We start from the raw sequence: 14,477 nt of genomic DNA on the forward strand, positions 1-14,477 counted from the left end.
GATTTGGGCACTTTCTTTGTCTTGAGGAGTGCTGTGGGAATTAGACAGGGAGCTCTGGGTTGAGGGCACTGAGAGTTACGGTGTGTGAGTGGTGCCTGTCCTCTCTTGGGGGAGAAGGACTGGAAATTGGCAGAGGGGCTTTGGTTTGAAGCATTATGGCTTGGGGGAGCAACTGAACCACACCACACCACCCCGCCGGGTGAAGCACCAGTGGGGAGGAGAAGCTGAAGGCCGCTCTGAGCTGTGGCTCTGTCACACCCCATAAGTGAGCGCTTTGGCACAGCAGCCTGTGACAGGACCGAATCCCACAGCCCTTATTTGGGGCCAGAAGCCTGTGGAGACCCCTCCAGGATGCAGACTGAGAAATGCAGGCCTGCCTGCCTTAAAAAGGGGCTTCTGCTCCGAGGTTAGCCCAGAAAGGGAACTCCTCTGCCACTCGGGATCCTCAGGCAGTGCTTAGCTCAGCTTGGGACCTTTCCCCTGTTTAGGAAGGAGCTGCGGTAAATTCTGACATTGTGCCTGTGATAGTCATGTTGCTGGAAGGCTTGTGAGGTGCTCTGGATTCAGCGCTGATTTCATAGGGAGTTTAACCCTTATGCTGGTCCAGGGTGGCTTTTCCAGAGGAAAACTGCTTTTGGTGTAGGGGAAAGAGCATTGCGGAGCGTTTCTGGGCTCACTGCCCCTCAAACAGTCTCGGCACTTCCTCTGCTTCGAATTTATCGACTTGTGCCATGGGGCTGTGGGTGAGAAAGAGTTTGTTGGAGCCAAGCGGGAGGCAGAGGCACGGATCAGGTCGAGGTGCATTCCTGGGGTGACGGGTGTGCCTCCCGCTGCACAGGGGAGAGGGATTGCAACTGTGCCCAGGTGAGAGCAATGTGGGATTGAGTTTGTTGGGCAAGGACAGATCTACTGGGCAGCAGTGGCTGGAAGGATGGCCTTCAGTTCTGTCCTCCTCTTGCTGCTGTGTAAGCGAAATGGTGAAGGCTGCAGTATTGAAACTCCATGTAAAGCTGCTTCTGCTCGAGTCTGAATGAAATGCTTTGGCCATCTAACCCCAACTAGTGACCAGCACTAGTTGTGTGGAGAGACAATATGGAAGGAAGTGCTACTTTGGATAGGACTTGGATGGATCAAACCCTAGCTTGAATCAATGACCAAGGACTGATCTTGAATTCGTGACTGCCTTTCAGGTCATAAAGGTAAATACCCAAGCACTGTGCCCAAAAGAGCTGGGCTTCTCCCAGATTCCTCCCTTGGGACCTAGCTTGGCCCATGTATTAAATACTTTTCTGCTGAGAGGGGGTGATTTCTATCAAGGAAAGACAGTCCTGAGGGAACTGGATGAGTTATCTGGTTTACACTGGTTTTGATGCACTTGACTTTCCTCCTGCCACAGAGTTTGTCAGCCTCGCGGCAGCTTTGATGTGTGTTGTTATGCCTGACCACGCCGACATCACGCTCCCGCCGGAGGAGCGAGTACGAAGACTGATCCAGGTGGGAAGTGCCGTGGAAGTGAACGAGGACATCCCACCGCGACGCTACTACCGTTCTGGAGTGGAAATCCTCCGCATGGCGACCATTTACTCGGAGGAAGGCAATATCGAGCATGCCTTTATTTTGTACAACAAATATATCACGTAAGAGCAACATTGCTTTATTTGAAAGTAACCCGTGTCGATACAAGGGGTTGTGGGTTTGGTGTTGCGTATTTTGAGCGTGTCTAAACACTGTGAGGCCTTGCTGAGCTGGAATAACTGGGTTCTGTCCAGAACTCCGCTCCTTTTGAATTTAGTTTCATACAGAGCTGAGGTTACAGCTGGTTAGACTGACCAGGAGATGTCGTAAAGGTGAGAGGCACAAGCCCACAAACGCCTCTCTCATCTTTGCAGGAGGTTTGTAAAAGTTCCCTTTGAAACTAAGCTGATCTTGTATCCCTCTGTCCATCTGCTAGTGGAGACTTCTGTCAGCGGGAGGGAGGTTTTATCTCCCTGTGTGTTGAATCTTCCTGGTGTTTTATCACCACCGAGGGGCTAGAATGGCCTCGATTGTCGCTAGGTTGGCTGTAACATCACACGGATTGGCAAGGATCCGTCATAAAGGATCTTGGTATCAAGTATCTACCTGGAAAGGATCTAGGCTGGGTGGCAGTTTCTCCAGTAAACGGGCTTCAGAAGAGAAGCCTGCTTTACACTGAAGTTACTACAGCCTTTTACCGCAGGCAGCGAGTTCTTCCTTCAGGTGCAGAGACCAGCTGTAAGTTTAGTTTTACGTCTCAGAATATAATCCGTCCCCCACAGACACACAGACATACACCCAAGCCCTGCTCAGGAGGGACGTGGGGAAGAGAACCCGATTCCAATCAACCGGTAAGTTTCTTGGGTACTGAGCACCCTTCTATAAAGCCCCAGATCATATATAAACCCAGCCAACACCCTGTTTGGTGTTTCAGCTGCTGGGTCTCCAGCTGTAGGGTCTGCATTCCGTGTAAACGAGTGCAGAGCTGCATATTCTTGCCGTCATCTCCGCAGCTACCCAGAAACGAGCCATCTTGGGTCTGAAACCCCACTGCCGTGCCTGCCGAGCTGGAGCGCAGTGACGTGGTGTCAGGTCTGGATCGTGTCTGAGCAGCCTGGAGTGTGAGTGGAGCAAATGTGTGCCTCTGTAGCTGTGCCTGGCAGTGTTTAAAGGGTTGAAAACTGTGGTTCTCCGAAACTATCCCAGTGGCACGGAGTGTCCTGTTCCTGTAGGTTTTTTCGCCAAAAGCTTTTGCCCAGTGCCACTCTGGTGTGGTCTCTGCCGTGCACACACTACCCATTTATCCAGAATGTGGTTGGTATCTCTGTGGGCATTTGCTCTCCCTGCCTCCGTGTGCAGGGTTCCTGCCCCTTAAATCCAACACATTTTTCTCTGATTAGCTTTTCTTCCCACTTTGCACTTCCTGAGCTTTTATGGGCATCGAAGTGAATGTTCTGGGAGGCTGCACAGGGAGCTGGGAAGTGTAAAACCCTTGGGAAGGTTTCCAGGCTGGTTACGTAGCCAGGGCCGAAGGAGAAACTCTTTAAACAAATTAACTAAAAGCAGTTTTGCTGTTTCATTAGAGCAGTGATAGGTGCTGGCGTATTTTCTCTCCAGCAGCTTTCAGGTCCTCGTGGCATTTACGTTGGCCTGACTACTGGGCTGCCAGGAAGGTGAAAAATCGTTCCCTTGGTGTGATTTCTCCAGTGCTGATGAATATGAACTGTTGCCCTGGATTGTCTGAAGATGCAAATTTAATGTCACCATCTCATTCCTTTAAATGAAGGTGTGAAGCTGTAGCTCAAGCGGTAGGCTTGATGTAGGGTTTTCTGGATGTTCTTCCCCAAGGGATGTGATCCAGAAAGCAAGAGCAGGGCGCTGGTAATTGGAGCCTCTCAGGGGACTGGCTCTGCTCTTCTCTTTCTAGAAACGGGACCTGAATTCTTCCCCCGGTGCTCCAGCCCACATCTGCAGTCAGTGCTGTGGCTGTCCTTTCTCGGAGCCCAGCTGCCCACTGGGGCGTGTGGCCTAGTGCAGGCACTTTCGCATCAGGCTGTGCCTTAGGGAAAGGGAGGACTCCGGCCCTGAGAACTACGTGAGAGGCTCTTAGCTTGGTGTGTTTGGTGGGATGAGCACATTCTCCTTGGGAGCAAGGTGTGGTCTGTGTGGCTTTAGGAAGCTGGATTTCTCTTTATTTCCCTGTACAGCACTCTCCAAGGCTGGTATCAAGGCCTGAATTACACGATTAGACCTGTGTTGTGGCACCCGATTTGGAGAGCCATCGTTTTTGAGACAATCTTGTCTAGACATGGGGTAATCTCCAGACAGATCTACACCGAGATTCCTATTGAGGCAACCAGTTCCCTGACTGGCCTCCGGCCACCTGCTCAATCTTGTGCAGGTCATTTGGCTGCACAGCACCTCTCTTTACTATGTGGAAATGAAGCTTGCTGCCCAGCCCGCGTGGCAGGCAGGAGGATGTCACGGCTATCTCGGAGAATAACCAGAGGCTAACTAACCTAAGGCTGGAGTTTTAACACATGTGTCTTGTCACCTTGTAAGACACCTGCTTGCTTGTCTTCTTGAACAGCTTCTTCTCCGTTGATCTGAGTGGATGTCTTCCTTGAATCGTCATCAGGCGCACTGGGTTTAATTTTACCAGAGCCAAATAAGAAAGAAAAAAAAAAAAGACATGAATTTTCTGTGGTGTTTGGGCTCCTGGTTTGCCTGCGTGGCTGTGAGCTGCTAGGGTTGGCTCCAGGGGTTTGCGTGGGGTGTTGCAAGGGACTTGAGAGACGCCGGCTTGGCGTGCGTGCCGTAGCAGTGCTTAAAAATAGCCTGTGATGTGGCTGCTCAGTGCCAAACAGCTGCTGCTCATAGTGGACTCGGGAGCAGGCGGAGGTTTGAACAAGCCCAAAACTCCTGGCGATGGGAGCTGCAGGTTTCAGTCTTGCCAAACCTCAGCAGGGCTGTCGATAGGAAACGTGAACCGTTCCTGCCCTTCCTCTGCCTCTGTCCCCAGCCTTCAGCTGCCTGGTCTTGCCTCAGAGTTTTCCTCTGGCTCTCTGAGTCCTCCTCTCATCCTGGTGCCCACTTTTTCCCTGCTTCCTGACTTGTGGAAACCCAGCTGTCTCTGCTGGTTTTTCCATTCTCCCCAAGCCAGCATCTGCTCTTAATCCATTTTAGTTAATCCCTTCCATTTTAATCTGCTAGCTGTTGGCAATGATCATAGCCTTGTTTTGTCTCCTCGACACAGTGACCTACTTCACAACCACCAGCCCGGAGCAGGGACCTTGCTGCGCGTTTCGGATGGAGCGATGGCTTCTCCGTGGCTCTGAGCTGTGACATGGTTATCCTGATCCTGCGGTCTCTGCCAAGGGCATCCTCACGCTCTCAGTGGCAACCAGGAGCATTTGGAGTTGCAAAAAATCCTTCCTTTTCCCAGAGGACTGAGGTTTTGAAGCAGCTGAGTTTATTTGCTGCACACACAGAGGCTTCTCAGCGTGAAGAGCGTTCTCACTCTGTCCCCCCTGAGGTTTTTCCAGCTTGGCTCTGCTTGGTTGGTTTGTGCTGTTCCCTGGGGCAGTCTAGTCCTCACTACCCTTATTCCTTGGGCCTGGGCACCAGGGTGCGCTCTGAAGGAGAGCATCCTCCTTCGGATGCTGAAGCAGTGTAGCCAAGAACCACAAAGGAGGGCAGAGGTTTTTGTATTATTATGCCTACAGGCTTTGTGGACTCTCAGAACAAGCCCAGCTCCACTTGCGGGGGACAAGGACCCAGCTAAGCTCACCCTGAGCACAGAGTCAGCTAGTGTGCAGCTGGGGACTTGTTCGCAGAGATAACTCGGGGATGCCTCAAGCCTGGGGAGCCTCACAGACCTGAGCAAGAGTTAATTGCGCCATGTGTGCGGGCTTTTTCCCTTGTTCCAGTGCTTGCAGTATTCTTTCTCTGCATCTTCACCACTGTGTCCTGCAGAGCTCCCTGGAAGGGGGGAACAGTTATCCCATTTGTAGAGAAGCTGAAGATAAACCTGTTTATAGTCGTGCTGGGAGTGGGGTGATGTTGAGCTCAGCCTTGATTTCCCTCCCAGGAGTCTGCACAGAAATAGCCCTGCTGCCTGAAATATTGCCCTGACCTTCCGGGGTGGTTGGACCCCAGAGCCAAAAGGCTCCTGGTGCAGCAGCTGGGGACGTTGTGAACTTGCTTTTAGCTTACCTGCAAGTTTTCTTGTTTCAAGGTCTGAGTTAATTTCCCCATCGCTTGCACAAACTGTTTGTTCCTCTGTACAGAAGGACGGTGTGAGCACTGAGTCAGCCAAGTCCTTGAGCTTGTGTGTAATTCCCTTGGATGCTCGCGGAAGTGCACGCAGGTGCCCAAGGACCTTCCTGAATCGCTGCCAGTATCCTTGGTGTTTTAGACCAGCTTATTAATGTTCTGTTCAAAACGAATATATTTATCCCTGAGGATCATCTCCAAAGTCCAGGTGGAAGAAAAATCTCCTGTGCGAGGTGCTCCCCTGGGACTGAACGAGATCTCCGGTGTGCCATGGAGAGCTCAGAAGGCCGTTATATGATGGAGAGTTTCCTGCAGAAAGGCAGACGACTGTCCTGATTGTGGGGAGCGCAGGGGCCAGGGAGGTGGCAGAACAAGGGGACGGTGCTGAAGGGGAATGATCCGTACCCCCAAAATGCCACTTACTGTCTTGTGTTTGTCCCTTTCGGCTGTGATGCAGAAATGCAGTTTCTCTCCTGTGTTTACAGGCTCTTCATTGAGAAGCTGCCACAGCACCGTGATTATAAAACTGCTGTCATACCCGAGAAGAGGGAGACAGTGAAAGTAAGTAGTAACGTTGCCGAGTCTTTAACGGCTGCTGTCGGAAATATTTTGGGGTCATCAGCGTTGGGTTTTCATGGCTCTGGGATGAGCGATCCACACAAACGCTGAGAAGCCTTGGCTTGACCGGGCAGCCCTGACCCTTTGGGAGTTAGGGCCTGGGTTCTTCTTACCCCGTTGTACTTGCGCTGGGCTGGCTGTGGTTGTCCAATTTACTTTCTGTTGAGCACTGGGGCGTCCTTTCTTTCCTGTTAAACTCCCTGCTTTTTAAAGACCGCCTGGCTTTTCCACGTATGGTGGCTGGATGCTCAGTGTGGTGGTCCTCAAGGGATTTGCCAGGGGATCCTTGGAGATTGCTCACAGCCACAAGAAACTACTGCTCCTCTGCTCAACGCTGACCAGAAAAGCAAAGGACAATGCTGCCTAAGTTCTTGCTCAGTGGTGTTAGCAGTGCTGTCTGTGCTAGATGTCCATTGGTCCTTGCATCTGTTCAGGTCTTTTTTTTTTCTTGCTTTGGGACTGTCACACTCATGACTGTGTTTCCTCCCTTCAGAAACTGAAAGAAGTAGCCTTCCCCAGAGCTGAAGAGCTCAAGGAGGAGCTATTAAAGAGGTACGCCAAGGACTATGCTAAGTACGAGGAGCAGAAGGTGAGTGAGAGGAGACTGGAGGCCTGTGCTCCCCAGAAGACCCTCAGCCACAGAGGGTTTGGAAGAAGGCAGGTCTCCAGGGCTCTCTGGGTGCTCTGAAATGTGAAGTCTGCGTAGCCCCAGCTTGCAGGGTCCAGCCTTGTCACCTGCAGCACATCCCCGTGTCCCGATTGTGTCTCTGCTGTCATTACGTAGGTGAATCTGTCATAGGCATCCCTGCATCTCCTTTCACTGTGCATCCTGGAGGCAGTCTGAGCTGGGGCTGTTGTTGGGGGTGTTTTTTTCTCTTTGTCTTAACTTGAGGTCTAGGTCTTATGGTCCAGAAACTCAGCAGACGGCTGATAACAGCATGGGCAAGGATTTGGGGTTCTGTGGGCAAAGCAGAAAACTTTGCAGTCAGTTTTGCTGTGGACAAGTGTGATTTTAGAGATAGGATAGAGGGAAATCAACCTGGAATTATATTTCTGTGGAAGAGGGAGGGTAAGGCAGCGGTTTGACTGCCCTGGTCTAGCTGGCTCTCCTGATGGAAGCACGGATCTCTGTTTCACAAGCTGAAGCTTCCTTTCAGGGAGTGGTGGTTGCTGGTTACCTTTTGCAGATCCCTTAGAAGTAGTCTGGGATTGCTGAGGGCCTGTGGGGTATAGGCTTCGTATTCTACTTCAGGCTAGTGTTCCCCTGCCTGCTGATGTCCCTTGGTGTATTTCTCCTTGCAGAAGGAGGAAGAGGAACTTGCACGCAATTTGGCTTTGCAGCAGCAGCAGCTGGAAGAGGAGAGAAATCGGGTAGCCCTGATGAAGCAGCAGCAGGCAGAGCAAGAGCAGTTTCATGCCTTCGAGGAGATGATTCGACGACAGGAACTGGAGAAGGAACGTCTAAGGATAGTGCAGGAATTTGGAAAGCCAGAGCCGAGTCCTGAGTCTCTGGATGGACCCCTCATCCCTGGCGTGGAAAAGCCCCCGACTGATTTAATCCCAAAGGTTCCCGTCTCTCCAGTTCACCCCGCAAGTCCATCAGTGGGGAGTGTTTCATCCAAACCTCCTGTTGTGGACAGATCTTTGAAACCTAGTGCTTTGGGGAGCACGGAAAACAGTTAGTACCTCTCAGTGCACCCTTCTCCCTTGCTGGGGCTGAGCCAAACCAAGGAGCTGATTTGCCTTGGGAGGCTCTTGGAAGTATCTGATCATGGCTCCATCCCTTCTGAGGGTTTGGCCTTCCAAGTCACTGGATGTTCTCCCTGTTGTCCAGTAAAGATTTGCAGGGCTGGGGAGAACTGTCTCCTCTTGGGAATTGGCCCCTGATGCTTCTCCAGCCCAGTCTCTCTGCTGATCTAGAGTCTACGGCCTATTTGGCTTTCCTAGATCCAAATACTTGTTGGAGATTGGGATTTAGTTCCTGGCTAGGCTGACTGAATTCTCCTCTTCTGCGAAATACGGCTCCAAAATACTGATTCGAACGTTTACAAATGACTGATTCTTGACAAGTGACACATCTTACTTTAAATAACATTTTGTAAGTATGTGTGATTTCAGTTTTGTTAACAAAATAGTAGTTTTTTTGACACACCGCTAAAGGTGTCTTTCACTCTAGTCATTTTTCCCCGTTTTGAAAGAGGTAGTGACTGTCCTTTACGAAGTGTCACGGTGACTTCATTTATCTGTGACTGCTATTGTAAGGGTAGACATTAGAGCAGTTAATGTTTCCAGGCTGATTTTTTTCAGTCTAGTCCCTTCAGGTAGCGAACCGAGGGACCATTTCTTTAGCACCGCTGACAGTCATTGCTCATTGTGCTTCCATTCTCCCACAGACGCAAGTATGGATGTCCTTCGCCAAGTCATTGTCCCTAGGGAGCTCTGCCAGAAATTCCTCCAGCTAGCTGATGCCAACACGATCCGGGGTGTGGAGACATGTGGGATCCTCTGCGGTAAGCTGGTAAGGTGATAATCCTGATTAAGACCCTGGAAGTGGAGCACGGGCCTTCTGTCAAGGTGCAATAGCTTTGAAAATGGCTAGAGGACCCTGATTTTTGCCACGGAAGGCTGTAGTGCAGTTTCACTGTTGACTAGGCTTTCACGTGAGCATCGGGGATGATCTGCCTCTCCTTGTCCTGCCTTTTGCGTTAGGATTTCTTCACACTGAGTGAGGTGCCAGCCACCGAGTCCCCATGGGTGTTCAGCTTCCTCTCTCCTGCTGGGTACCTGTCTCAAGCGCTTCCATGTTGCCGGTGACAGGCAACTCCGGTGACTTGTCCTTTTGATACCAGCAGGACTGAGGTGTCCCAGCTGTGAACTAGGACCCTCACCAAGACAAGGCTGTGAAAACACCGACTTGAGACAGTCAGTTCTCCCCCAAAGAGTCTGCATGTCCAGATTTCTATTGGCAGCTCGAGCCTGTCTCCCTTGAGTCCCTTGGGGCTGCTTTCCTTGCAAAAGTTTGCCTTGAAATGAAGTTGTTTAATGTAGCAACTTTCTGCAGTCCACCTGCTTCCAGGACGTTGGTGATTATTTAATTATGAGGCATCATCTCCTAGTGTGTGGAGAGACTTGCTTCGGTGGGTGTCCAGGACTTCTCTGAGCTCTTGTGGGTGCTCTGCACGGCAGGGAAAATGAAATAGAAAGCTGTGGGTCACACTCAGACTCAGAAAATCCTGCGACTCCTTTGTCAGTAACTTGCAGTTACTGTGACCTGTAAATGGAGGGTGGATGCATCTGTGGGCTTGTTTCCAGACCTGCTGTTCCCCTGGCTGGGCCCCTGAGTGATGAATGCAGAAGTACCGCGTTCCCGAAGCTTAGGAAATTACCTTTGCACCAGTGAGCGGCAGCAGTGTTTCCTGCTTGGGGGGTGTCCGGTGGGTAACAACCTCCCCGTGCTGCCTTGCAGATGAGGAACGAGTTCACGATAACTCACGTCATCGTTCCCAAGCAGTACGGAGGCCCCGATTATTGCAACACGGAGAATGAGGAGGAGCTCTTCGTGATCCAGGATCAGCACGGCCTCGTTACACTAGGCTGGATCCATGTGAGTCTCTCGTTCCTGTTTCACTTCCCAGCTGGCCTTGCATTCAGCCTGGAGGGGAAGGGGCATGTGGAGGAGAAGTTACAGGAGGAGGTGGCATGGAGCAGGCAGCATCCTATGGCTGGACTTCTCCCTCTGGTGCAGTCTCTGTCACTACTCGCGCTCCTGGAGAAATCCAGGCCTGTTTTAAGTTTGGATCCCTTCCTAAAGCATCAGGCCCTTGGAAGGTGGGACGTTGGGCATGAAGCTCGTGTTTCATCCAGCTAAAAGCTGACTCCAGAGGCACTGTCAGGGCATCCCAAGCTCCTGCTGTCAGCAAAGGGCTTCTCCCGTGATGCGTCCCCATAGTAGCGCTGCTTTTCGCAGGCGGCTGTGTGCCGCTCTGCTGTGGGATGTGCCAGTTCCAGATTCCTCCACTGGCTTCAGCACTGCCCTGCTGCCTGTCCCCACGGAGCCTTTGGCAGTCGGATCAGTGCCAAGCAAAATGTTTGGTGCTGCTGAGTAATCTCTCGAAAGCAGCAGCTGCCTCGCAGGCTTTGACAAATAAATGCCTGCTGCATGTGCCTGATATGTGTGAGGTGTCTGCTTTTGGTGTTAACTCTTCAGTGGTGGCCCTGCAACATTCGGGGACCCCCAAGAATCCCTTTGACCTTTCTGCTGGTCTTGGCGACAAAAACCTAACAAGCAAAACGAGAAAGACCTTTCAGCCAGAGTTAGGCTGTGATATGTAGCTGTCAGCCGGAGCTGGGTAAGGTGGTGGTTGTCTGTGACCATACAACCCTTGCCCATCTCGGTGGAACGTGACATCTTGAAGTGCCTTGGCAGTACGTTACGTGCCTGGTGATGCTGTGTCCCGGGGGTAGCTGCGCTTCAGAAACGCGTGAAGTGCCCTGCAGGGAGGCGTGCTTGAAAGCAGGGACAGCGTTGTGCTTTAAAGTGTGGCTTTCCGTGGGACATGGCCAGAAATGTAGAGCTCCTCCTGTATTTATTCCAGATGGAAAAGAGGAGCAGATGTTTTGGGACAAACCAAACCAGTTTTCAGTGTGCAAGCATGTCATCTGTGCTATCCGAGGAGCTGCGTCTCTTTTCTGTTAACAACCTTCTTTTGGCAGGCACAGTCCCTTCGGACTAGTTCTCCCGCCCTGCTGTAACTCCCTCTCTTTTATGTTGCCATGTTTCAGACTCACCCCACGCAGACAGCCTTCCTCTCCAGCGTCGACCTGCACACGCACTGCTCCTACCAGATGATGTTGCCAGAGTCCATTGCTATTGTGTGTTCTCCGAAATACCAGGAGTAAGTAGGGATGTGGGGTAGGGAGGGCCTTTCCCTCTGCCTGTGCTGCCCAACCAAAAGGTTGGGCAGGAGGTCTTGCCTCTTCAGAAGATGTTGAAGGGCTGTTTACCACGACCCTTCCTCTGTCGGATTCCCGGTGTGGGAATAAAATGTCAAGTCACACAATGAAAGTTTTACCAAAAAGAGGCTGAAAGAGCAGGTGCGATTCGACAGCTCTTCTGAGCTGATTTGGGGGCGTCGTATCTGGGCAATGGTTGCCCACCCGTAAAAGGAGAGTGGTCTGCGGCTGCAGGGTTGGGCAGAGGAGTGTCCCGCAGCATGCATCGCTGCTCTTGCTGGAGATGAGCAGGCTCAGGGGTGCTCCTTGAGACAAAGAAGGAGGTGCCCCTGTATGCAGAGGCTTGAGCTACGCAGAGCTTGTGTTTATTTGCTCTAGGACGGGATTTTTCAAGCTGACAGAGCATGGCCTGGAGGAGATATCTTCTTGTCGGCAGAAAGGATTTCACCCACACTCCAAAGACCCCCCTCTCTTCACTGTAAGTCACCCACGAGGCAGCGGGGGCTGTGGGACCGCAAGTCAGCATGTTGAACGCTTCACTTCAATTCCTGTCTGTGTCGAGGTGCTAGGCTGTGACCCGGGACAGGAGAGTCAGCCTGGCAGGGGCTTGTCTCTTCCTAGAGTTGGGGCACGAAAGCTTTGTAACTCGTTAGCGTGTGTTGGAGGTGCAATGCAGAGCACTTCCCTGCAGAAACAGGTCAAGGCAAAGGCTTGTATTTGAGAGAGAGAGAGATTTGTATTGGTGTCCTGCTGTGGTCTCCATGTGGCACTGGGCAGGGCACTAGTTCCTGGTCCGAGAGGGCTGTTCTGCGAAGGACACTCGGTGCAGGTTGTGTCAGGAGATAGAGGAGACTCAAGTGAGCTGTGGGAACATCTGAATAACCCCCTGTCCCCTCTTTCTCTTCCCCTCTTTTCCAGACCTGCAATCACGTGTCAGTGGTCGAGAGAGACGTAGTCCTGATGGATCTCCGATAGGCCTCTTGCCTTAACCATTTACAGAAGACCACCTACCTTCCTTCTAGGACTAGGGAATTTTTTTCTTCCTCCTGTAGCAGCTGATTTCTACCGTGTAGTGATCCTTCCCCTTTCTCCCCAATAACCGCGGTGAAATCACTACCCTGACCTCAGTGGGAGCACGTGAAACCTCAGTGCCTGGCTCTGGGCTGGCGAAGTGGTGCTGAGGTTCAAGGTGTGGGGAAAAGCTAACTGGAAATTCAAAGACAGAAGCTAACACTGAATCGATTGTTTAATACTCTAATCTATGGCTTGAACAGCTTCTTGGAGGGGTTCCCTGTGATTTGCTGCAGCCGTGAGGTGTGGAAACCTCTTCAAGTGCTTTCCAAAGTGAGACTTGCCCAAATTAACCCATGTTTTGTTTTGCGTCTCTCTCTGGTTGCTGTGGTCTCAGAGCAGCTGGCTGGAGTAGCTACGTCTTTGCTATAGTTTAAGATTAAACCTTCCTAACCCCTCATATCCCATGCAAGAGCTTGTCACCGCTGAGCTGGAGCGAGTCCTGCTTGCAGGTGCTTAGGTCTTTGCCCAGTGAGGTAAGAAGGGGCCCATCCTCCTTTGGGACCCCCTGTTTCAGCGTTTTAGGGGAGAAGGTGCCTGGATGCGGCGCTGCTTTGCACAAGCTGCTTCATTCCAGCAGTGGTGAGGGGTCTCTGGTGACTTGATTCCTTTTCCTGAATGGGGGCTTCCCTCCGGCCCTTGGGCTGCCCGGCGAGGGCTTGGGTTTGGCTTGTTGCTGGTACTGCGGAGGAGGCTCTCGGTCTCTTGGCTGCGGTGCTGTTGTGTGAAGGCCCTGCAGAAGGCCATCGCCTCTCTGAGACAAGACTCTGACAGCTTTTACCGCTTCAGTCCTCAAAGATCACCACGCCCGATTGCCTCTGCGCTTCTCAAAGCAGTGTGAAGTCTGTCCTTGCCAAAAACAAATGCTCCGTGACGTTGCTGTTGTGCGGTACACCAGCCGGGAACCTCCTCCAAATTACTCTCGTCAGATGCCAAGCAGCGATTTTTTCCTTCCCTGCGCTACCCGCGCTCAGCCTCCGCCCTCGCTTCTGCCGGCGGTGAAAAAGAAGAGGCAGAATTGAAAGGTGGAAGGCATCTGGCCTCAAAGGGCTGAGCGTGACCCGCAACATCCCCACATCCTCTGGCAGGATGCTCTGATGATCAGCACGTGGTCATGCGGGGAGGGGAAGAAGGCTGGAGTTGCCATCCCACCTGGCATGCATACACATGTGTTCTATATGTCACGGCCTTGTACTTCTACATACGGAATTCTTTGGTGTACAGTTTAACACAGATGGATTGTATTATCTCGGCTGGGTTTCTTTTGCCACTAGTGTTCTTTGAGCTAATGCAGTGGGCTGGAGGGGTCCGGCGTGGCTGCGAGCGGGGAGGGAATCGATTTATTTCGGGGTTGTGTTTATTTGCAACAGCTACCTCCTTGACTCCTGCGTGACAAACTGCTGCTGCCATCGTTTTTGCAGCTGGTTTTGGAAGCGGGGTACCCCTGGCAGAGGGAGGGAAGCAAGGGGACTAACTTTCAGACCCAATTTATTGAAGCCATGCTCAGGCGTGGCTTTTGCAGCCTTGGGGTAGGGGTGTCCGTCCCCCACCTCTCTGCAGAAGGGAGCAGTCTGGTCTTCACCCCAATGGCTCCCTCTGAGCACAAGGTGCAACAGCCCGTCTTGCAAAGCAACAATTCCTTCAAATTTGTGGTGAATATCATGACAAATTTATCTCAGCTCCCCATCCCTGAAGGTCTCAGGTCCGAGCGTGAGCTGGGGAGCAGAGCTGGTGGCGATTGAGTGCTTTGTTCGTAAGTCGTCCCAGTGACCGATAAACCCTCGTGGAGAATTCTTCAAATACCTCGCGGCGCGGCCGTACGCGAGGGCTGCGTTTCACACGTCAGTGGCCAGCTGCTGCCTCGCGCCCGGCCCTGCTCTCTGAGCTGGCGGGTTTTTAATCGCATTTTTTCACTTAAAGTCACTGAGTCATCAGTTTGTGCGTCGGGATGAATGCCGATATCCTGGCACTACTGCCCGTGTCCCACTGACCCACCCCTTCTCTCCGGCTGCACCAGATGTGACTGTTACACCTTAAAATAACTC

The 14,477-nt window shown here is 51.9% G+C and overlaps 1 protein-coding gene across 1 annotated transcript; it reads left to right on the forward strand.

Annotated features, from left to right (window-relative positions):
* The first annotated feature begins 1,383 nt into the window (after positions 1 to 1,383).
* On the forward strand, positions 1,384 to 12,432 carry STAMBP (STAM binding protein). Its single transcript, XM_009701299.1, has 9 exons — positions 1,384 to 1,637; positions 6,276 to 6,351; positions 6,902 to 6,997; positions 7,711 to 8,086; positions 8,802 to 8,926; positions 9,875 to 10,012; positions 11,191 to 11,303; positions 11,740 to 11,839; positions 12,280 to 12,432. The coding sequence occupies exons 1-9, from the start codon at positions 1,423 to 1,425 to the stop codon at positions 12,334 to 12,336; spliced, it is 1,296 nt and encodes a 431-aa protein (XP_009699601.1). The 5' UTR covers positions 1,384 to 1,422; the 3' UTR covers positions 12,337 to 12,432.
* The last annotated feature ends 2,045 nt before the right edge of the window (positions 12,433 to 14,477 follow it).

Source organism: Cariama cristata, unplaced genomic scaffold, assembly GCF_000690535.1.
Source record: "Cariama cristata isolate BGI_N322 unplaced genomic scaffold, ASM69053v1 scaffold24585, whole genome shotgun sequence".
Lineage (NCBI taxonomy): Eukaryota > Metazoa > Chordata > Aves > Cariamiformes > Cariamidae > Cariama > Cariama cristata.